The 26,467-nt window shown below is 31.1% G+C and overlaps 2 protein-coding genes and 1 long non-coding RNA gene across 3 annotated transcripts in view; 1 reads left to right on the top strand and 2 right to left on the bottom strand.

Annotated features, from left to right (window-relative positions):
- Abca3 (ATP binding cassette subfamily A member 3) overlaps window positions 1-26,467 on the bottom strand; it is a 177,711-nt gene that overhangs the window by 125,077 nt on the left and 26,167 nt on the right. The gene's annotated exons all lie outside the window — the stretch shown is intronic.
- Window positions 1,303-26,467, bottom strand: part of LOC142228697 (uncharacterized) — a 51,768-nt gene continuing 26,603 nt past the window's right edge. Inside the window, exon 2 of the mRNA XM_075299191.1 lies at window positions 1,303-2,562. Coding sequence (XP_075155306.1) covers window positions 1,399-2,397 — 999 coding nt within the window. The 5' untranslated portion in view covers window positions 2,398-2,562 and the 3' untranslated portion in view covers window positions 1,303-1,398. The remainder of the gene's footprint in view (window positions 2,563-26,467) is intronic.
- On the top strand, window positions 15,474-17,830 carry LOC142228698 (uncharacterized). Its single transcript, XR_012720247.1, has 3 exons — window positions 15,474-15,655; window positions 17,054-17,271; window positions 17,328-17,830. It is a non-coding gene; the product is annotated as an uncharacterized LOC142228698 (long non-coding RNA).

Below are 26,467 nucleotides of genomic sequence, written 5' to 3'. Positions count from 1 at the left end.
GTATTTGAGTGATGCCTTATGGATCTGAATGAATTCCAACTATCTCCAGGAAGCGCACTGATTTGACTCTTCAAAACTTCCACAGAATTGAGGAAGTAGTTATTAAATTCTTCAGCCTTAATACTATCTTCCGTAATATCTCTACCTTGACTATCTCTCAATGTGATATCTTGTCTTTTATTTCGACCTAAAGACTGATTTAAAAACTGCCAACACTTCCTTGCATCTTTCTCAAATTTACTTAGGTTATCATAGTAGTAGTTATTCATGTTTTCCCTTGTAGCCCTTTTAATCACTTTACTAATCCTCCTTAAGCTATCGTCGGAGTATACATTAGGATTTTGTCTTCTTTGTTTGAGAAGTTTCCTTTTAAACTTTATCAATGACTGAATATTCAGATTTACCCATGGCGCAATACAATTTTTTATCAGTTCTCTCCTCTTAGTTACCTTCGTAGAATTTGAAATGGCATTTGATATACAAGAAATTACATTAGAAAGATCACTTGATGGATTTCCACTGAGCACTAAAGATTGAAAATCCCGGCGAATGTGCTCTCTTAACAATTCATAGTCACAAAGTGCTTTTGTTTTCACTATGCTATCCCTCAACGTATGTTTGGAGTCTATAACGCAATGAATAAAATTATGGTCAGATATGTGGCATTCAATTGAATCAATTTTCAATTTATCCGGCAAGTTACTAAAAACATTATCTATTGATTTGCCACTCAGAGGTCGAGTGACAAGACTATGGCAATTTCTAACATCAAACGATTCAATTAATACTCTCACATCTTCCGACGCAGCGTTGCTAAGAAAGTCAACATTAGAATCCCCAACCATTACTATTGGACTACGGGCAAACCGAACAAGAATATTTTCTAAATAATTCATGAACTGATTAAGAGAGCATTTCTGCGATCTATAGAAGGACATTACTTTTAATGACTTCGCAAGAAAATTGTGACTCGGAAGAGTTATTAAAATACACTCTATGTAGTTGCTACTTTCACAAACCTCAACATTATACGAGATACCATATCGAATGTACATCGAAGTGCCACCGTAAGAGTCGCTTCTACAACAGTGAATATTTTCATATCCCGGTATTTGATAAAGGTCAATCACTTCATTATTAAGCCAAGTTTCCTGAATACAGATTATCGCAGGTAGTATGGGAAAATTAGACAAAGAAGTTTTAAACTTATTGAACTTAGAAATTGAAGAAATGCTTCTAATATTGATGGACATAATTATTAAATTATTAACATCAGAAATCGCAAAATCAGATTCAAATGAATTAAATGATTTAAAATATTTATTCATAAACAAAAAGAAATATTAATTTAAAAAAAAAAATGGCAATAGTAATATTACAATATCAAAAAATAAGATTTTATATGTTTGGGGATAAATAATCCATATTATTAGCCTCATCACTATCATCCGATACTTCAACATTTTGTACAGTTCGGGACCTTCTAGTAGTTGTTGATTGTAATAAAATTTCATCTACTTCATCTTCACTGTTTATTACTCTTGGTTTAGACAGTTCGCTTCTTTTTGCAAAAACTTTTCCACCGGCAGCGTACACTCTCCTAAATCCAACTGATTTTAAAGCTTTTGCGTGATTGAGCAAACCAAGTGTTTCTTTACTAAGAAAGTCATTTACAAAAATTGATTTCGTTTCTTCGTTCGCACCCAGTTTCATTTTTGCCGACATCACTTTTTGCTTCGCTGCTTTTGTTTCAAACTTTGCCACAACCATTTTTTTCTTGCTTTCCTTTTTTCCGATATAATACGCAGCTTCAAAATCTTCTGGTTTCAAGTTTACTTCCACTTTCTTCATAATATCTATGACCGATTCCACTGCATTTGATGAATTTACGTTTTCAATTCCGCTTATTAAACAATCATTTCTTACGCGGTGGTCATTTAAAAATTTTACAGTTTTTTTTAATTCATTGTTTTCTGCTTTTAATATATTAGTTTCTTTTCGCATTGCGTCTATTTGTTTTTTGTTCTCTTTTATTCCTTTCAAAACATCATCAAACTTCTGTGACATGAACAACATTGACTCTTGCAATGAATCCAGCTGATTTAACTTATTGAGAGCATCCAGCTGATCAAGTTTACTGAGCTTTGTTTTTATTTCTTTTAACTCGCTCTCTATATTTCCATCACATCCTTTGTTACACATGAAGCACACATATTCTTCTTTGTCATCAGACATTAGTTGATCAAATTGACGTTTGTCTATCATGGTACACATAGCATGCAATGTTTTTAAGCATTTATCACATTCTATTGCTTCCTCATTTTCTTTAACAGGCAATTTACATCTACCACAAAAAATAGTTGGCGTTTTAACACTTCTACGCTTTGTTTGGGGCATTTTTCATATGTTTCAAACAGTTTTCGTTTTACTTAATGAACAGATGATATTTAAGCCGTTAAATGATTTGTATAGCCTGTATTTTTCAATAATTTAAAATGATTTGACGGAGCACTTGAAATGTGATGTTTATTCACGATGAGTTGCCAGACTTTTTTTTAAGAGCTATAGGAAAAAGAGAAAAACCAACACATACAATTCAGAAAAAATGCATGAAATCTAAATTTTAGTCGATAGTTGCCATTTGTATTTCATGATTAAAAAACAACATCAATATTATTAATCGAAATCACAGTGACGAGATCTTTACAAATATAAATAAAATATAAAAAAATAAATTTAAAAAAAGAAAGTCTACAGTCTATCGATTAGGTTCACATTTAGCAGGGTTGAAAAACTTCGCAGTGAATAATAGATCGCCAAAATTTATTAAAAAGTGACAATAACGCAATTTAGGAAGAATCGTGTGATACACATATGTATATAAGATTTAAATCTGAAAAAATCTTCTTGGCGTTTTGAAGTTACTATGGGGTTATGTCAAATTCTAATAAGATGAGGTAATAAATAAGATCAGCTCTTTTATATGGTAACTAAATCTAGATCTGTACCAATTTGTCTAATCATTTTCAGGTAATATTCCGATGACAATTCCATTTTGCCAAAATTTTTATTTTACTATAGAAAATTTTGTTAAAATTTTATTGTTATAAAAAATTTTGCCAAACTTTCATTGCTATAGAAAATTTTGTAAACATTTTATATCTGCAGAAAATTTTGTCAAGATTTTATTTCTATACAAAATTTTGTCTATATAGAAAATTTTGTCAACATTTTATTTATATAGAAAATTTTGTTAAAATTTTATTTCTATAGAAAATTTCATCAAAATTTTATTTCTATAGAAAATTTTTGTAAAAAATCCTATTTCAATAAAAAAAAATTGTCAAAATTTTATTGCTATAGCAAATTTTGTCAAAATTTTATTTCTATACAAAATTTTGTCAAAATTTTATTTCTATACAAAATTTTGTCAAAATTTTATTTCTATACAAAATTCTGTCAAAATTTTATTTCTATACAAAATTTTGTCAAAATTTTATTTATATAGAAAGTTTTGTCAAAATTTTATTTATATAGAAAATTTTGTCAAAATTTTAGTTCTATAGAAAATTTTGTCAAAATTTTAGTTGTATAGAAAATTTTGGAAAAAATTTAATTTTATTTTATTTCTATAGAAAATTCCATCAAAATTTTATTTCTATAGAAAATTTTTGTCAAGATTTTATTTCTATAAAAAAATTTGTCACAATTTTATTGCTATAGCAAATTTTGTCAAAATTTTATTTCTATACAAAATTTTGTCAAAATTTTATTTCTAAACAAAATTTTGTCAAAATTTTATTTCTATACAAAATTTTTTCAAAATGTTATTTATATAGAAAATTTTGTCAAAATTTTATTTATATAGAAAGTTTTGTCAAAATTTTAGTTCTATAGAAAATTTTGTACAAATTTTAGTTGTATAGAAAATTTTGTAAAAATTTTAATTATATAGAAAATTTTTTCAAAATTTTAATTCTCTAGAAAATTTTGTCAAAAATTTAATTCTATAGAAAATTTAATCAAAATTTTAGTTCTATAGAAAATTTTGTCAACATTTTATTTATATAGAATATTTTGTCAAAATTTTGTTGCTATAGAAAATTTTGTCAAAATTTTATTGCTATAGACAATTTTGTCAAAATTTCATTGCTATAGAAAATATTTTCAAAATTTTATTTCTAGAGAAAATATTGTCAAAATTGTATTTCTATACAAAATTTTGTCAAAATTTTATTGCTATAAAAATATTGTCAAAATTTTATTACTATAGAAAATTTTGTCAAAATTTTATTTCTATATAAAATTTTGTCAAAGTTTTATTTCTATAGAATATTTTGTCAAAATTTTATTGCTATAGAAAATTTTGCAAAAATTTATTTCTATAGAAATTTTTGTCAAAATTTTATTGCTATAGACAATTTTGTCAAAATTTCATTGCTACAGAAAATATTTTCAAAAATTTTATTTCTAGAGAAAATATTGTCAAAATTTTATTTCTATAGACAATATTGTCACAATTTTTTTGTCAAAATTTTATTTCTATACAAAATTTTGTCAAAATTTTATTTCTATACAAAATTCTGTCAAAATTTTATTTCTATACAAAATTTTGTCAAAATTTTATTTATATAGAAAGTTTTGTCAAAATTTTATTTATATAGAAAATTTTGTCAAAATTTTAGTTCTATAGAAAATTTTGTCAAAATTTTAGTTGTATAGAAAATTTTGGAAAAAATTTAATTTTATTTTATTTCTATAGAAAATTCCATCAAAATTTTATTTCTATAGAAAATTTTTGTCAAGATTTTATTTCTATAAAAAAATTTGTCACAATTTTATTGCTATAGCAAATTTTGTCAAAATTTTATTTCTATACAAAATTTTGTCAAAATTTTATTTCTAAACAAAATTTTGTCAAAATTTTATTTCTATACAAAATTTTGTCAAAATGTTATTTATATAGAAAATTTTGTCAAAATTTTATTTATATAGAAAGTTTTGTCAAAATTTTAGTTCTATAGAAAATTTTGTACAAATTTTAGTTGTATAGAAAATTTTGTAAAAATTTTAATTATATAGAAAATTTTTTCAAAATTTTAATTCTCTAGAAAATTTTGTCAAAAATTTAATTCTATAGAAAATTTAATCAAAATTTTAGTTCTATAGAAAATTTTGTCAACATTTTATTTATATAGAATATTTTGTCAAAATTTTGTTGCTATAGAAAATTTTGTCAAAATTTTATTGCTATAGACAATTTTGTCAAAATTTCATTGCTATAGAAAATATTTTCAAAATTTTATTTCTAGAGAAAATATTGTCAAAATTGTATTTCTATAGAAAATTTTGTCAAAATTTTATTGCTATAAAAATATTGTCAAAATTTTATTACTATAGAAAATTTTGTCAAAATTTTATTTCTATATAAAATTTTGTCAAAGTTTTATTTCTATAGAATATTTTGTCAAAATTTTATTGCTATAGAAAATTTTGCAAAAATTTATTTCTATAGAAATTTTTGTCAAAATTTTATTGCTATAGACAATTTTGTCAAAATTTCATTGCTACAGAAAATATTTTCAAAAATTTTATTTCTAGAGAAAATATTGTCAAAATTTTATTTCTATAGACAATATTGTCACAATTTTATTGCTATAAAAATGTCAAAATTTTATTTCTATAGAAAATTTTGTCAAAATTTTATTTTTATATAAAATTTTGTCAACATTTTATTTCTATATAAAATTTTATTAAAATTTTATTTCTATAGAAAATTTTGTCAAAATTTTCTTTATATAGAAAATTTTGTAAAAATTTTATTCCTATTGAAAATTTTGTCAAAATGTTATTGCTATAAAAAATTTTATCAAAATTTTATTTCTATAGAAAATTTTTTCAAAATTTTATTGTTATAGAACATTTTGTCAACATTTTATTTATATAGAAAATTTTGTCAAAATTTTATTCCCATAGAAAATTTTGTCAAAGTTTTATTGTTATAGAAAATTTTGTCAAAATTTTATTGCTGTAGAACATTTTGTCAAAATTTTATTGCTATAGACAATTTTGTCAAAATTTTATTGCTATAAAAAATTTTGTCAAAATTTTATTGCTATAGACAAATTTGTCAAAATATCATTGCTATAGAAATTTTTTTTCAAAATTTTATTTCTAGATAAAATATTGTCAAATTTTATTTCTATAGATAATATTGTCAAAATTATTTTATATAGAAAATTTTGTCAAAATTTTATTGCTATAGACAATTTTGTCAAAATTTTATTGCTATAGAAAATTTTGTCAACATTTTATTTATACAGAAAATTTTGTCAAAATTTTATTGCTATAGCAAATGTTGTCAAAATTTTATTTCTATAGAAAATTTTGTCAAAATTTTATTTCTATAGAAAATTTTGTCAAAATTTTATTTCTATACAAAATTTTGTCAAAATGTTATTTATATAGAAAATTTTGTCAAAATGTTATTGCTATAGAAAATTTTGTCAAAATTTTATTGCTATAGAATTTTTTTTTTTCAAAATTTTATTTCTATAGATAATATTGTCAACATTTTATTGTTATAGAAAATATTGTCAAAATTTTATTGATGTTGAAAATTTTGTCAAGATGTTATTTATACAGAAAATTTTGTCAACATGTTATTGCTATAGAAAATGTTGTCAACATTTTATTGCTATAGAAAATTTTGTCAAAATTTTATTGCTATAGAAAATTTTGTCAAAATTTTATTGTTATAGAAAATTTGGCGAAATGTTATTTTTTTTAGAAAAATGGTATTGCTATATAAAATTTTGTCAAAAGTTTATTTCTATAGAAAATTTGTGAAGTACCTCTTAGTTGGAGAGGAATATCTTGCAAAATCTACCAAAGCATCAGGAATTCTTCCAATCTACCAAACAGGAAAAAATCTACCATTTTTGGTAGAATTCTACCAACTTGGCAACTGTGGTTTCAAGTCGCACCCTTCTGAATTTTACATAAAAATAAAGGAACCGATTACTGCAGCAAATACTACAATAGTCAAATAATGCTAAATATCCTAAATTGATAGTTTGAAAAGGTTAAAAGTATGCTAAATGCTAAACACAAATTTTGCGGCTATATGCAAGAAATAAATGCTAAAATGGCCACACTGATCGAAAGAGCTTAATTGTTTTCATAAATATTACGCAATCCATATATTCTTGCATTTGTATGAACCACTTTTGCTACTCCCTTATTGAGGTATCAATCTTTAGGAAATCTTTAGGAAATTTTGTCAAAATTCCATTTCTATAGAAAATTAAGCCATAATTTCTATAGAAAATTTAGCCAAAATTTAATTTATAAAGAAAATTTCGTCAAAGTTTTATTTCTATAGAAAGTTAACGCAAAATTTTTATTTTTTTTAACAAATTTGCATAATTTTTTTCGGCAGAAAATTTTGGCAAAATTTTATTTCTATAGAAAATTTTGTTAACATTTTATTTCTATAGAAATTTTGTCAAAATTTTAAAAACTTCGAAAAATTACCGATTTGACGAAAATGGACCAAAATCAACCAAATTCCAATTGGTCCGACCATCGGACCAAATTTAAAATTTAATAATTTTTTTGGACCAAATTTGGATCGAACCAAAATGGCAACCATGATTTTCTACTCTTTTACTCTTGCAATGCATCTGGCTGATCTTCACACCAAAATCGACAATTCTGCGACAATTCTACGCTTCATAACTGAACACAAATGAGCATGAATTTTGAATAAAATTCAATAATTTGACAGCGTTGATCGTTTGTAAGACAATTCATTGCTAATTATAGACCGAATTGAAGATGTTTAACAGTGAAACCAAACACGAAACGTTGTAGCGATATTTAGGACCACAAATAGGTGCCTTGGATATGGTGTGTGGCGACGGATATAGCCCCAGCATAGACCGATAACCCGTTTTGATTTCTTGCGCTTCTAGAAAACGCAATTTTTAGATGATTTTCCAGAAAATTTATATCTGAAGGTATCATAAAATATGGGAAATTAAATATGTAAATAAAATTTGTATTCCAGTTGTACATATATGCTTAAAGTCGATTGACTTCCTTCGTTTAATTCTCTAATTCAATACCACAATCCTTAATTTTTATTTAATATTGTATTTACGTCAGCTTGACGATTATTCATAATATTTTAAAATGACAAAGCATTACAATAGATAAGCTTACAGGGAATAGAGTTATGACAAATTATCCAAATAGTTTTTATTACACTACCTTACGTTAGATTACAAGGAAAAAAACTAAACAATATTAAATTTTAAGTAAATCCATGTCCATATCATGGACATGTGTAAAAAATGTCATAAACCATAAGATCGTATGATTCACACCTTATAGGTTGTAGTATTTCCCCAATCATATAAGGAAAATGAGTCACATTATGGATGTTTATTGTGATAGAACATTAATTTTCTATAACATGATGATATCAATATTGATAATTCTATTATTATAATAAGATATTCCTGACAGCAAAATTTTATAAATTAAATCGATTCTAATATCAAACTAGTTATGCACGCAAAAAAATGTTTGGAAGACAAATTTTGAAAAAGTTGTTCTCATTTACAGTTTTTTTATATGTCCTCGAAAACTTCAAACTTTTATCATCAAATAAAAGTTACTTGTTACAATTTTTTTTATTTTTGCCACAAACTATTTTTTTTTTTCATAGCTCAGTGCTGATTTCATTTATAAGAAGCGCTGTTCTTTTCTGAATAACGGCGAATTTGCGCCTCACTCTGTATCTCCTGGAAGTCCTGGAACAGTTTTGTTGGACCAGTAGTTAGACAGATCCCTATGAACAAATCTTTCGGATGTGTTTTTAATGAACAATTGGGGGCATTCACACTTTCGACAATGCAGGTCAATCACGTATTGCGTTATTGAGAGAAGATTAATCATATTTATAGTTCGACTTGGATGGTAGATACGAATACGGCACCACATGTCACATACGCAACGATTTGGAACCCTTTTAAGAGAAACGATTCCGGACCGTATTTTGTCTCAAAGAGGTGATCCAAATGGGCTACGATATCTTGGGATTTAACACGTTGCGACTTCTTCCTTTGGGGCTCCGTGAAAGATAAGTATTACATTAACCCAGCCCAGCATCGATTCAAGAGCTCAATGAAAGATTTCACTTTTCGATTTGCATTTATAAAATTTCAAGAAAAAGATGTATGCCTGTACTCGTAGTGGAAAATCATTTAAGATTTTCTCGCTTATTATTATTTTTTATAGATCTTGTTCGAAATTTATTTCTTCATCTATGGCATCACAATCTACTGAGTACAATGCAATATCCTCAAAATATTATCATCATGCACGTGATGTTATATCTCTACCATACATTATTTTCTATTAATTTTTCAAATGTTTCGGGTACAGTGGTTCCGTTTATAGATTTATGATAAAAGTCATATGGCAAAGATAAGTCTTCCCATAATAATAGGCAATAAATGATGAACAGATAACAAAAATATCAGACATTAGTCATAGGGCATGCGAATGGAGACATGTGAAAATCATAAATATCGATCATTGATATATAAAATTAATATCCATGTAAATAGAAAACAAGTATATATGGTCATAAGTTCGGCAAGGCCGAATCTTATGTACCCTCCACAATGGATTGCTTGGGTTGCGGCAACACTGGCCGATAGCAAGGTTCATTTAAACTTCTCAGCATCGTCTTCTAAATTGTAAGTTAGTTCATATGGGATATTTGTTTGACAAAACAGGCAGATTAAATACCTATATAATTCAGTTCTTGACCGGTATCTATGATCGAAATCTATGAAAAATCATGAGCCGATACGAACCATATTTTGCGCGGTTATTAGAGTGCCAGATATAAAGTAAGGATATAAAAATTATATATGGCGGCCATATACATTTTTGAACCGAAATGTACCAACTTTTGCGTGATTAGTACCAAATTTTAGCAGGATCAGATGAAATTTGTCTATCAAGGAGGCTCGAAAAGTAAAATCAGCACCCAGATAGGTGCTATATAATTATGGACCGATATGGACCAATTTTTGAATGGTTGTTAGAGACCATATACTAACACCACGTACCAAATTTCAACCTGATCGGATAAAATTTGCTCTTCCAAGAGGCTTTGGAGGTCAAATCTTGGGATCGGTTTATATGGTGGGTATGTATAATTATGGTTCGATATGGACCAAGTTTTGCATGATTGTTAGAGGTCATATACTTCCACAACATATTAAATTTCAACTTGATCGGATGAAATTTACTCTTCTAAGAGACCCTATATTAACAACGTAGAAAAATTTACCCGAATCAGATGAAATTTGCTCCTCCAAGGGACTCCGGAGGTCAATTCTGGGGTCGGTTTATATGGGGGCTATTTATAATTATGGACCGATATTGACCAATTTTTGTATGAATGTTAGATACCATACACTAACACCATGTACTAAATTTCGTACCGGATCGGATGAAATTTGCTCCTCCAAGAGGTTCCGGAGATAAAATCTGGGGAGGGCTATACGTAAAAGTGGTTCGATATGGCCCATACCATCCGGCTTACATCAATAACAACTACTTGTACCACGGCTGAAGCCAGGCAAAGATTCGAGTAAAGGTGAATCGTACAGACCGATATCCCTTCTCTCGCCAGTAGCCAAGACACTTGAGGCACTACTCTTCCCCAGCCTTGTGGAGAATTTTCCAGCTGCCCACCATCAACATGGATTCCGTAAGGAACACAGTACGACGACGGCCTTACATGCCATTTCGACACATATCAATAGAGGACTTAACCAGCCCAAGCCGTGTCATAGGACGGTCCTCGTGGCACTTGACCTATCGAAAGCGTTCGATACGGTCAACCATGCCACATTATTCGAGGACATCGAGAACACGTCCCTACCGGCAGGGGCGAAGCGTTGGGTTCTTAATTATATGTGTGGACGCCAGTCGTACACACAGAGAAGAGGTTGGATGGAAATCGGTTGAAGTAATGAAAATTCTACATTTATAATTAAATATCAATTACCCCAATCTATGTACTATATTTGCAATCATACGTTGGTCTTTACTATAATGATTCTACTATTTCAATGGATTCACGTTTGTGATAGACGACAGACAGTTGTAGGAACTGAATATCTCTACTTTGAAAAATTATGCTTGAATTCGGATGTCACGACCTGCCGTAATTAATTGTCGTAACTGTAACTTAGTTATCACCACTTACGGTCGGTTTTCACAACCGAATGTCATTTGAATTATTTTACAAATGTCATTTCTATTAAAATATTAATTTCATATCTAAAGGAGACTTATTTTTTTGACTTCAAATTAAAACGGCAGAATTTTCATCTGCCGTAATTCTTTAATCATCTAAGCATGCACCAAATGATCTGGAGAATTCGGTATGTAACAGATAAGATGATAAATACACTTCCTCAATGGTCAGTGAGTCAAATATGCAGGGAAGCCAGGTTATATTATATGTCAGAATAACATCACAAATTGAAACAGCAGCTGTGTAAAATGTACCTCCATGATTCTACAAAAACAACGTTAAAAGTTGGACACACCAGGTAGGTCCAGATTACATTATATGCTCCAAACCGGATTGGGATACACCCCAATTTGTAATACTATATGTTTAATTTTTCTTAATTCCTTTGCATGATAAAACAGATGCGTTGCTACATTTCAACAGGTATTTATCCCTAGCATCGTCCAGTCCATGATTTGACCAGTGAATCAAAATCGGTTTCTTTTAATTTATTAAAATACTGACCAGAGATGTTTATAACAGAAATCCATGCCGAAGGAAATGTGAACTTTCGCGATATCTGGCGATGTCGGAAAAATGTTTTGAGGTATTTTGGACTAATTATTGACGTTCATATACATATTTATAGGTTTCTATACTCTGATAAATGTATTTCAGATTTACTTCGAACCGACCTTTCTACGTTAAGATTATAGTAAGAATCAACATGATGTGTCCACAAATGGGGTGGTCCGTAAATGTTTATAATCTGCTACAGTTACAATAGTACCGATTTTCACCATTTTACGTCCAAATCAGCTAAATAGGTGCAGATGTTCATGTCATATGTTACGTGATATTCGGCCCGGCCGACTTTTCTGTCGTATTTAGTTGTTTTTTATATGAATATATATAAGAATCAATTTATTAATAAATTTTTATTTTATTTGTAGTAAAAAAATCATAAAGTGAATTTGCATCAATTGATATCAAATACATTGTATTTAAATTTATATGCACAATTATACATATATTTAAATAAAATAAAATATAATATTTATTTGGGAAGGAATTAGTTTTTAATTTGGCTATGAGTATTGTTAAGGTTGGGCAGCACAACCGAATGAAGAAGGTAGCTACAACCGATGTCGTTGGCAGACCCAACCAATACCATATGAGATATTAGTTGCGACGACCGAATCAGTCGGGTGACACAACTGCCAACTAATAGTTGCTACAACTGCCAAAAGGAGGTTGGCAATTAATTCGATTGTCACAACCAATCTGTATTCTCTGTGTACACACAGAAAACAAATTTGTTGTGCCAACCAATTTTTTTGCCAACCAAATTATTTGGTCCCATCTACTATCAGAATATAACCGACAAAATGTGTTGAAGCAACCAATTGTTGTCTGACACAACAGTATATAAAATAGTTTAAAGAACAACATTTTGGGCACATTAATAGTCTAATTGGCAATCACAACCAATAAAATTGCATTCGTTTGTTAAAACAACTAACTATTTGCCCGATAACCAATGCTTGCGAATTTAAAGAAAAAATCCGTTGGAATCATTTAGTTTTTATTTTATTATATATTAATGCATATTGTAGGTATTGATCAAAAAGGATCTTGTAAAAAGCCTTTTATGAAGGGTAAAAGATAACCCCATGAAATAGCCAAGGTGGAGATTTGCAAAATCTTCAAAAGCACAATCAAATATTTCCAGTTGTTGTTGTAGTACCATATTATCATCATTGGAAGCGTCCCATAGCAAATGAATAACATGGATTTTCCCAACTTCCGCCAATTCTCACGCCCATACATTAACTTTGTTAGTTCGACCACTCACAATCACGTGATCAATTTTCAGTGTGACTTGGGATTCAATCAGACTCATGAAATTTTTCTTATATATCGGCAGCAGGGGAAAGTTGAGATTTTGAGACCGATGATGAGGCAGACAAACCTTATATTTACCTTTCCCAACCTCGGTAATGGTCACATTTGCTAAGATATCTCTACATATGTTATGGAAATTAAGAGAAATGGTGAAGAGTGAGTTGCAATTTTATGTTTATCTTACTTACCTTGAAAAAAAAAATTTAACTTGATTTTTAAAATTTTATATAATTAATGAAACAAAAGATTATTTGTTGTCATATATGTAGTCCATAGCAACAAGTTCCCTTTATAACTATCAAATCTGTTAACACAACCAACTTATTGGCCAGACAGACTTTCTGTTGGGTTTGGTGACACATTGGCAAAACAAATTAGTTATCACAAATATGGAATAAATTGAAATGGTTGCTTACTTCAATATATAAATAACGACCAATATTTGGTCGGGTGTACGAACTTTTAGTCACACAGCTATTATATTGGTTATAGAAACCATTAAACAAGGGAAGTAACTAACATTTATTCCAAACAACTAAAAATTGTAGGTCTCCACTATCTATTTGTTGTCGTACTTGAATTCCAACCAATTATTTCTCTGGGTGTACGTGGAATTCAGGGACAAGAAGTCAAAACCCCGTAGAGTTAAACAGGGAGTTCCCCAGGGCGGGGTGATATCTCCGGCACTGTTTAACCTCTACCTGTCCTCGATTCCACCCCCTCCTGACGGCGTCGAGATTATGTCTTCACATGTGAATACAGATTGGTTGTGATAACCGAATTTATTGCCAACCTCCTTTTGGCAGTTGCACCAACTATCAGTTGGCAGTTGTGTCACCCAACAAATTCGGTCGACTCAATCGAAATATGGGAACTCCAACTAATACTATATATGGAGTTGGTTGTATCAGACGATGGAATTTTTCGTTGTTCCCTTCATTTGGTTGTGTCACCCATCCCCAATTACAAATTAATTTCATTTAAATTTCATTTTTTTATTTGATTTAAATACGTTTAAATATTTGTATTAAAGATGTATAGCTAAATACAATGTATGATAACAATTAATGTCCTTAAAATGTTTTGGCGGTTGGGCAAACAAAATTTAATACACATCCCATTATGACCTTCAGTTGAAAGTCGACTTTTTTTAAATATTAAAATGCATAAAAATGGACCCGTATTACTAATTTTTGCATATAAGTTATTTTTGGTCGCTATAAGTTATTTTGGTCTGTGCCTACAGACACGTTTGGACAAGCAAGCCAATTTTGAAACCACAAGTGATGAACTTCTTCTTATTGCTGAGTGCGTCCCGATAGTGTGTTAGGCATTATGAAAAATAATCTGGCCCATGGCCCTTTGTATCCACTTGTGTCTGTTGTACAACGTTGACATATTGGATTATTGTTTAAAAATAAATCAAATAAGATTAGTTAGATTTTAGTGCACTCATGTTTATATAAACAGTTCAGAACCTACCAATTTATTCACAATGACATCTCTGTGAGGTTCCAAGTACACAAAGCATCCTGGATATATGTCATTAAATCCGATTTGGGTACGTATGATTTTTATGCCCTATAATATACCCAACATAAATGATCCACTCCTACACCCAGAGAAATGATTGGTTGGAATTCGAGCAGGATAACAGATAGATTGTTGGAACTCATATTATTTAGTTGTGTGGACTATTTGTCAGTTATTTCTTTTATCTTATTGTTAGAATAACCAAAAAAGTATCAATGGTACCAAATGGTAGTACATACGACCAAATATTAGTTATTCTACATCTATGCAAGTAAAAAAATATTTGTTCTATTTTACTCTGTCATGACAACTTATTTGTTTTTTCAAAGTATCAACAGAACAAATAATTTGGTTGTGATAACAGATTCGAAGTTATAAATGGAAATTGTAGGTATTGTTGCTCCAACAATCATTTGGGTGCTATAACTTATAGAGCTTATAATTTAAAAAAAATTAGAAGTCGAAGTTTGTAACCAAATATCATGCAGAAAATCACAGAATTTATACCCACGAAAGCGGCTTCGAATGTTCTTTGCAAGTCGCATAAATCACACATGCGAAAACAAATTTAACCCAATTCTTTTATACTTTGCATGTTCAATAAAAAAACATGTTTGACAATCTGTTTGTCGTCAATTGGAAAAAATCAAAATACAAAAATATAAAAAAACATCATTAAATTCTGTGCTCGAATTGGATCTGAGGTAAGTAAAATCTTTAAATACGTTATTAACATATATGTGTGTTAAATACGTTATTAATATTTTATATATTTTGCATTCTTTAGATTATATACCATGGCGATGTTTTTAAATGTTGTTTTCAAAGGCAAAAAAGATATATTAAAAATAGCTGGAGAAATCCTGACTGCCGAAACAATCCATAAAGAAAGTAAGTACAGATTATATCACCATTGACCCTTATATTATGTTGGGGGCATGCACTGGCCACTAAGAACTTTTATTTACTTTCCATCAGTAAGAAATGCGCTGATGAAAAATACGACGTGAGTCATCAAATGACCCCAACATATCATAAGGGTTAAAATCGCAAATTAACTAAAAAAATCGGTGGAAAAAGAAATTTGTCAATAGCGTAGCTAAAAAAAAATCATCATCATAATAGGGAACTTATTGAAATTCGTAGAAGATATATAGGTTTGTAAGTTGGTCGGTATTTAAGTTATCGTAGTTTGCTACAAATTCATATGTTTGCGGGCACCAATGTTTTTGAAGTTATTGCCCGATATATGGAACAAGTTAAAAGCAATGACTCTTTGGAGCTATCGGTTAGGGTTTAACCCTTTGAGTACTTTTGACCACTACAGAAAACTTTGAAAAATGTCGCTCAAAATAACAAATGATTTTTATGATGTTCGTACAAAATTTAAGTAGATATGTAATAAAGACAATTCACCCTTTTTCTTCACACAAAATCTTTAATTACATTTTTATTTATTTCGTCCCACTTTTAGTCAAAAATCACTTTAAAATAAATGGATTTGTATATTTCATGGACGGGGCGAATAAAATACAAATATCAGACGATATTTTAGCGGACTATGTAAACCAATTTCGATGCGTTCCAGGATGGTTTATCGAAGCTATCGAATACGAAAAAGGTTAGAAATATATATCCTAGAAATCAGAAATTTATTCTATACTATTGCATATTGGTATCTCCAGATGAAACCATTGACTACGAAGATCTGGTGTATGAAATCGAAAATGAAGGCGATGTGCAAGATATTGCAAACTATAAATTAGACAATGCACTAGAAACAGAGAAAGAAGTGTGTGAAGAATTAACGGGATCTGTGAAAGTGGCTTCTTTAATAAACTTAAATGTATACGCTATCAAATATTTATTATTTATTATTCACTCCAGAACTTCTCGAATTTTAGACTCTTTGGCAGCTAGAAGATATAGAATATCGATAATTCAGATAGAACAAAGCTATCAAAAATAATAATCAAGTATATCTTGCAAAAAGATATCAATTTCGAGTAAATAATAGAAGTGACACTTGCGCCACTATGCAGTTAAAGCGTATATATGTACATATTTTTATTTATGTATAACCGACCATTACCATAAGATTCCTCTTAAAACTCTGTGGTAGGCCAGGCTAACCTTCCATTTTTTAATGTAAATCAGATGTCAGAGCTGTAATTAGTCCAAGTTTACTTCTTAAAATATAACCGTTTAAATCAAAATTAGAGAATTGAAATTTTTGACAGTTACGAATAATAATAATAAATTTAACAATATAAATAATTAATTTTGCAGATTAACACGCCACGATTACATTTTTTTAACGGATTTAATAATACAAATTCTGCCACAGGAACCAAAAGATATATATTATTGTCCAGCAAATTTTGGCCAGCGAGCCTCAGGAAAACTTTACGATGCCTTTAATAATTTGAGAAAACGTTTATGTAAATCAGGTCTATTGAAACGGCGAACATACCAATTTAAAAATAGTGGGATTATTTCATTTAACGGTAAAATTTGATATAACATTTAAACGCCTTCGACATATTTTAGTTTTTTTTTTCAGATGAATCCGATGATTTCGCATACGTTAAAAATAATACTATCTTAAATGAGGAATATATTTCCAAATGGGTTAACTGCATGTCGGAGAGAAAACATTTACTGCAAAATAGTGATTTGCCTACATCCGACTATTTAAAATTGTTTCCCATCTTCAACTCTAATGATATATCAATATTTGAACTTTTTAAGATCGACGTAACAACTTTTTATCCAAGTTGCAGCAGCATTGCAGTCTGGGATAATTTATATTCAAAAGTGTTTGTAAGACTGAGCAAAACTAAGGATCTTAATGCAAAAAAAATTCTAGACAAAATAGAAGGATTGTCTGAAAGTATGTTTCATGGTCAAATGATAATATAATTTACATCCAACATATTATTAAATCTATGCAGGAAACAAAAAGGAGGTCGCGTTTATATTATTGCCATATTTATTACCGTCAATCAATGTAAGAAGCTAAGCTTTTAAAAACTTTATACTTTGATAATCACTATTTTGCGTATGAAATAAGTTCTACTGACTGTATTAATACTATTATTGACTTTAAAAAAATTAATGTAAATTGTTGGTCACATGTGTCTATATCCGCTACTGGCGAAGAATTTGTTGTTTGGGATTACTAAATATTTAATGTTTATATGCTTTTATTTTCCGTTTTTATGAATACACAATAAATTAATTTAAAAACTTAAAATATTTTGAATGAGTTTTCTTTAAAATTTTGCACGGTTTTCGTGCTAAACAAATAGTACTGATACCAAAATATTGGTTGCCTCGATAATTCAACATATTATTAGCATAGACAACAGTTGATTGTTCTAATCACATAATAAATCGAAGTGGTTGTGATTGCCAATATATGGTTCATCTACTCATATGTTAGTTATCCAAACAAATGTGTTTCAAGTTATGTCACACAACAGTTGGTTGTAGTAACAAATTATGTCAGTTATTTCTTGGTAGTAGCTGGAACCAAATATATCGGTTGGCAAAAGAATTGGTTGTCCCAACAAATTTGTTTTCTGTGTGTATATCGTTACGTATCTTTTACTTACGTCCTCAAAATAATGCTTGGAATAACATTGTGGATGCCACTTTGTAGCGCTTTAAAAATCGTCATTTGTTACGTTTAATTGAAAAACAAACAAAAAAATATCTTCTTTGAGAACCAAGTAATTAACAGAAATTGAAGTGACATTTAAAAATATTTCAAATAGGATTCGGTTGTGAATACTGTATGCCAGTTCTGATTGCTAAATGGCAGTTACGAAATTTATTTAAAGTTGGTTGTGCCAACAGAATTCGAAACAAATGCTTCAAAATATATAGATTTTGTTGCTTCAACCATTTGTCTTGTATCACAAACGAAATTCTATTGAAATGATTGCCAAATGATAGTAAGCATGAAAAGATGATTGCATTAAAGAAAATAGGTTGACACACCTAATATATAATTCTAAATGTAGAATTTTCATTATCAGAACCGATTTCCAACCAAATTGTTCTCTGTGTGTTATGCGGACGATTGCACAATCATGGCATCCGGGCCCATTGTTGATGACATTTGCGATCGATTAAATGTCTACCTCGCTGATCTTACCAGTTATTTCACTGCAAGAAATTTGAGGATATCTCCCACCAAATCCTGGACGGCGGAAGTACGCAGGCAGTTGAATGTCAGAGTCGATGGCGAAACAATTCCGACAACAAATTACCCCAAGATTCTCGGGGTCACATTCGACAGCCTTTATACGTCGTCCGCCCATGCCACTGCAATTTGTGATAAGCTCCGCGGTAGAAACAAGGTCCTAAAGTCGCTTGCCGGCAGCACTTGGGGCGCGGACAAAGAAACCTTGTTAACTACATATAAGGCAATTGGCCGGTCAGTGGTAAACTATGCAGCGCCAGTGTGGACACCTCAAACGAGCGATACGCAGTGGAATAACATACAGACCTGTCAGAACGCTGCCCTTAGAACCGCAACAGGATGTCTCCGCAGTACACCCCTGGATCACCTTTATGCGGAGACCAAGATCATCCCAGTGCGTCGACACAACTACATGTTGTCAAAGCAGTACCTCTTGGGTTGCCATCGAAGTTGTCATCCGAATCACCATCTTGTGGATAGACAACCTCCACCCAGGAATGTAAGGGTTGATCTTCACCTTCTAGAGCCAGAGATCCAGCGTTACAAAAGAGAGCCTCTAGATCAGGCAGCATACCAGACAGGTCTGAACAGGATTCATGAGGATACTGTAGCTGAAGCGGTGAGAAGCTACAAGGTTAATCCTGTTCTCGGAGTCCGACCGCCGCCCATTGCACCGGAGGAGAGAGACCTCCCACGGCAGACAAGGGTAGTTTTGGCCCAACTAAGATCAGGCAAGTGCAGCCGCCTTCATTCATACTTATCAGTGATTGATAGCAGCGTAGCTGACGTGTGTCCCATATGTATTCAAGGGACACATGACACTCGTCACCTTTTTGCTTGCCCAGCTAAGCCTACCCGTCTCACTACCAGATCACTCTGGACACACCCCATCCTTGTCGCAGAGTTCCTTGATCTGGCTACCAGCTGAACTACACAAGCATAGAACAAAATGGATGAAACTACATTAGAAACAGCTACAACAACAACTACTTGTACCAAATTTCAAGTCGAAAGCTTGTTTCGTTCAGAAGTTTACGTGATTTCAACAGACGGACATTATCGACTCAGAAATTCACCACGACCCAAATAAGTCGCTGCATGATAGGCGAATTTGCAAAAACTATTGGTGCGAAGTGTAATGACTATTGTATGAGCTGTCATGATGCTGAGGAAAAGGAATCAATTAAACACCTCTCGTGTAAGTGTCCTGCCTTTTGTGTAAGGCGTAAGCAAATTTTAGGGGCATATAGCTTTAGATTACTGGCGGACCTGGAAAACGTTAACTTTAGCAGTCTGTTAATGTTTTTGGAACAATCTGGTTGGTTCAACAAAAGAAAACAATAGAGAAAGTTCAGTGGGTAAAACTAGAAGTGCCCATATGTAATAGGTGCTTTTAGTTAAATGTGGTATCACAATGGACTGACTAGTCTAAGTGAGCCTAAAACTTAATCGGGCTGCCACTTTAACCTAACCTAACGACCCAGAATATATGTATATACTTTATGGGGTCTCAGACAAATATTGGTCATGACAATCATTGGTCATAAAAAATATAGTGGATGTTATAAAAAATATCATCAATATGTTTCCAATTAAAACAAGTAAGGAAAGTCTAAAGTCGGGCGGGGCTGACTATATTATACACTGCACCACTTTGTAAATCCACATTTTCTATACTACATCAAATCCTGGGATGGTACACTACGAGTATGTTAGTAAAAAAAATATGGGAAACATTTTAATCTGAACCAATTTTGAGGCAACTTCGCAAATGTGTATTTATGATTTATCGGTTGATAGATATGTATTAGAGATAAAGGAAAATTTCAGTCACTTTTACAAGTTTTCGTCTTAGCAGTGGCGATTTTATAAGGAAAATGTGGATATTTTGGCCATTTTTGGCCAAATCGGAAAAACATATACATGGAAGCTATATAGAAATCTGAATGTGTGTGAAGATAAATTCGAATTTAAAATTGCGGCAGAGGCCTAAGCCGAGACACAAACCAGCACCTTCAAAGCAATTTTAAATTCGAATTTATTTTTTTAAATTCGAATCTAATTTTACAAATTTATAATTTTTTTGGAAACGCTAAGAATTTTTAAATGGAATTTGATAGAATTCGTTAAAGACGGACCTAACAAATTTCTCACAAAAATAATTTAAAAACTGTCAAAATTAAAATTTTGTTTAACAAAAAAAGGGACAATTATGCCAAAACCGTTCGGGGTTCCAGAAAGCGGAAAATTGAAAAATATTTTCCGACTGAATTTACATCAACGAGGCCACTGTGCTAAAACCGTTCGGGGTTCCAAAACGAAACTACCACCATTGGATAAGTCTTAGTGCGTACTATTCAAATTCGAAATAATTTCATTAGAAAAGTATTTCAGAAAGCGGAAATTTGAAAAATATTTTCAGAGTTAATTTACATCAACGAGGCCACTGTGCGAAAACCGTTCGGGGTTCCAAAACGAAACTACCACCATTGGATAGGTCTTAGTGCGTACTATTCAAATTCGAAATAATTTTAATAGAAAAGTATTTCAGAAAGCGGAAAATTGAAAAATATTTTCCGACTGAATTTACATCAACGGGACCACTGTGCGAAAACCGTTCGGGGTTCCAAAACGAAACCACCACGATTGGATAGGTCTTAGTGCGCACTATTCAAATTCGAAATAATTTCATTAGAAAAGTATTTCAGAAAGCGGAAAATTGAAAAATATTTTCCGACTGAATTTACATCAACGGGACCACTATGCGAAAACCGTTCGGGTTTCCAAAACGAAACTACCACCATTGGATAGGTCCCAATTACCTAACCGACTATACTAATCAAAATCTCTTCGTCTTCCTTGTCTAGAAAGCTTGAGTATAATAATAATAATAATATGTAGAATTAATTTTATAAGAAAATATTATGAACTTCAAAAGTTATTGTTTCTCAACTCCTTTTTCGTGTATCAATTTATTTCAACTTAATACATTTACGAACTGAAATAATGTATACATAATTAATATGACCACAATTAACAAATTTGTTTTAATAAAAATGTTGATGAAAATAAATTGATTTATTTAAACAAACTTGCGTGTATTTCTTTTTGTTATCTATAAATTCTCTCCTACCCGTATGAAAAAATGGGAAAATGAGAAGTAGTTATCGGTCAGAAATCACATCAAAACTGCCTTATCTGTGCAGAAACGACATTTTAATTTAAAATTATTTCGTAGGTGTTAGTATCCACTTTTACAACAGCATTGGTTTGTAATGTTATGCAGCAAACATATTATGTTTGCTGCAACCATAATATGTTTGCGACAACCCAACTATAAACTATAATATGTTTGATGCAACCATAAATGTTTGGCCCCAAAAATAACATGTTTGTTGCAAACATAATATGTTTGCGACAACCATAATATATTTGCAGCAAACATTTTATGGTTGCAGCAAACATAATATATTAGGCACAAAATAACATATGTTATGCAGCAAACATGTTATGGTTGCAGCAAACATAATATGTTTGGTGCATAGCATATTATGGTTGCCGCAAAAATATTATGTTTGCAACAAACATGTTATTTTTGACGCCAAACATTTTTGGTTGCAGCAAACATATTATGGTTGCAGAAAACATATTATGTTTGCAGCAAACATGTTATTTTTGGGTCAAAAATTTTGCAAGTTGTTTTGCAACCATAATAAGTTTGCGGCAACCATAATATGTTTGCAGCAAACATGTTATGGTTGCAGCAAACATAATATGTTTGGCACCAAAAATAACATGTTTGCTGCAAACATAATATGTTTGCTGCATCACATATTATGGTTGCAGCAATCATAATATGTTTGCTGCAACCATAATATGTTATGCAGCAAACATATTATGTTTGCAGCAAACACGTTATGGTTGCAGCAAACATAATATGTTTGGCACAAAAATAACATGTTTGCTGCAAACATAATATGTTTGGCACCAAAAATAACATGTTTGCTGCAAACATAATATGTTTGCTGCATAACATATTATGGTTGCAGCAAACATATTATGATTGCTGCAACCATAATATGTGATGCAGCAAACATATTATGTTTGCAGCAAACATGTTATTTTTGGTGCCAAACATATTATGTTTGCTGCAACCATAACATGTTTGCTGCAAACATATTATGGTTGCCGCAAACTTATTATGGTTGCAAAACAACTTGCAAAATTTTTGACCCAAAAATAACATGTTTGCTGCAAACATAATATGTTTTCTGCAACCATAATATGTTTGCTGCAACCAAAAATGTTTGGCGTCAAAAATAACATGTTTGTTGCAAACATAATATTTTTGCGGCAACCATAATATGCTATGCACCAAACATATTATGTTTGCTGCAACCATAACATGTTTGCTGCATAACATATGTTATTTTGTGCCAAATATATTATGTTTGCTGCAAACATATTATGGTTGTCGCAAACATATTATGTTTGCAACAAACATGTTATTTTTGGGGCCAAACATTTATGGTTGCATCAAACATATTATAGTTTATAGTTGGGTTGTCGCAAACATAATATGTTTGCTGTATAACATTACAAACCAATGCTGTTGTAAAAGTGGATACTAACACCTACGAAATAATTTTAAATTAAAATGTCGTTTCTGCACAGATAAGGCAGTTTTGATGTGATTTCTGACCGATAACTACTTCTCATTTTCCCATTTTTTCATACGGGTAGGAGAGAATTTATAGATAACAAAAAGAAATATACGCAAGTTTGTTTAAATAAATCAATTTATTTTCATCAACATTTTTATTAAAACAAATTTGTTAATTGTGGTCATATTAATTATGTATACATTATTTCAGTTCGTAAATGTATTAAGTTAAAATAAATTGATACACGAAAAAGGAGTTGAGAAACAATAACTTTTGAAGTTCATAATATTTTCTTATAAAATTAATTCTACATATTATTATTATTATACTCAAGCTGTCTAGACGAACGGTTTTCGCACAGTGGTCCCGTTGATGTAAATTCAGTCGGAAAATATTTTTCAATTTTCCGCTTTCTGAAATACTTTTCTAATGAAATTATTTCGAATTTGAATAGTGCGCACTAAGACCTATCCAATAGTGGTGGTTTCGTTTTGGAACCCCGAACGGTTTTGGCACAGTGGCCTCGTTGATGTAAATTCACTCGGAAAATATTTTTCAATTTTCCGCTTTCTGAAATACTTTTGTTATGAAATTATTTCGAATTTGAATAGTACGCACTAACCCCTATGCAATGGTGGTAGTTTCGTTTTGGAACCCCGAAGGGTTTTGGCACAGTGGCCTCGTTGATGTAAATTCAGTCGGAAAATATTTTTCAATTTTCCGCTTTCTGAAATACTTTTCTAATGAAGTTATTTCGAATTTGAATAGTACGTACTAAGACCTAGCCAATGGTGGTAGTTTCGTCTTGGAACCTTGAACAGTTTTCGCACAGTGGCCTCGTTAATGTAAATTAACTCTGAAAATATTTTTCAATTTTCCGCTTTCTGAAATACTTTTCTTATGAAATAGTACGTACTAAGACATATCCAATGGTGGTAGTTTCGTTTTGGAACCCCGAACGGTTTTGGCACAGTGGCCTCGTTGATGTAAATTCACTCGGAAAATATTTTTCAATTTTCCGCTTTCTGAAATACTTTTCTTATGAAATTATTTCGAATTTGAATAGTACGAACTAACCCCTATGCAATGGTGGTAGTTTCGTTTTGGAACCCCGAAGGGTTTTGGCACAGTGGCCTCGTTGATGTAAATTCAGTCGGAAAATATTTTTCAATTTTCCGCTTTCTGAAATACTTTTCTAATGAAATTATTTCGAATTTGAATAGTGCGCACTAAGACCTATACAATGGTGGTATTTTCGTTTTGGAACCTCGAAGGGTTTTGGCACAGTGGCCTCGTTGATGTAAATTCATTCGGAAAATATTTTGCAATTTTTCGCTTTCTGAAATTCTCTTCTAATGAAATTATTTCGAATGTGAATAGTGCGCGCTAAGACCTATCCAATGGTTGTAGTTTCGTTTTGGAACACCGAACGGTTTTCGCTCAATTGGCCCTTTTTTGTTAAACAAAATTTTAATTTTGCCGGTTTCTAAGTTATTTTTGTGAAGAAATTTGTTCGAATTAAGAATACTTACGACCGTCTTTAACGAATTCAATCAAATTCCATTTAAAAATTTTTAGCGTTTCCAAAAAAATGATAAATTTGTAAAATTAAATTCGAATTTAAAATTGCTTTGAAGGTGCTGGTTTGTGTCTCGGCTAAGGCCTCTGCCGCAATTTTAAATTCGAATTTATTTTCACACACATGAGATCTGAACCGATTTCAACCAAATTTGACATGTATACTTAGTATTTTAATTTTACTCCCTGTGTAAAATTTCACGTAAATCGGACTACAACTTTGAACTCTGTGGCCATATGACGGAAAATCGGGCGAAAGATATATATGGGAGCTATATCGAAATCTGAACCGATTTCAGTAAAATTTAGAACACTTGATTACACTACTAATTGTACTCCTAGTGCAAAATTTCAACCAAATTCAACAACTCTGGCTTCTGGGGCCAAATAAGTCCACATCTGGCGAAATATATATATGGGAGCTATATCTAAATCTGAACCGATTTCACACTTGACTATACGACCAAGTGTTATGTTTGTGCAAAATTTTAAGCAAATCAGGGCTTCTGGATCCATACAAGTGCATATCGGGCGAAAGATATATATGGGAGCTATATCTAAATCTGAACCGATTTCTTCCAAAATCAATAGGGTTCTATTCTGACCCAAAACAGAAACTTGTGCCAACATTTGAAGGTGATTGGACTTAAACTGCGATCTAGAATTTGATCACATAAATGTGTTCACAGACAGACGGACGGACGGACGAACAGACGGACATGGCTAGATCGACTCAGGGACCCACCCTGAGCTTTATTGCCAAAGACACCATGTGTCTATCTCGTCTCCTTCTGGGTATTGCAAACATATGCATTAACTTATAATACCCTGTTCCATAGTGTAGCGCAGGGTATAATTAGGAAATGAATTGATTGCATAGGAAATGAATTTAATCAAAATAAAAATCAATCACAAATGGTTATTGGATCAATTAAATTTTTAATTGAAAGACTCAATTTTTTTGTAATTGGCGTCGGTTATTCCTAGTATCATTTCCTTGATTGAAGAAATTTCAATTAACAATTGATTGTATAAACAAATACGTATGTTTTTCTATCTACAGCTTAAAAATTGCGGTACGAAATTGAACGAAATGAGACTTTTCAAACTGTTTTCAGGAAGAGAATCTCTGTGTCTAGGATGTGTGAGATGTGTCCACGGTGATCGAGCAGCACTCATTGTAATGAGGGAATCTCACCGCCCCTGATACCACAATGGATTGAGTAGACTAAGTAAGCGTGAAATAAAAGG

Source organism: Haematobia irritans, chromosome 3 (genome assembly GCF_050003625.1).
Source record: "Haematobia irritans isolate KBUSLIRL chromosome 3, ASM5000362v1, whole genome shotgun sequence".
NCBI classification, from domain to species: Eukaryota; Metazoa; Arthropoda; class Insecta; order Diptera; family Muscidae; genus Haematobia; species Haematobia irritans.
Note: the sequence above shows the minus strand (reverse complement) of the source record. Positions and strands in the feature narration are given on the sequence as shown.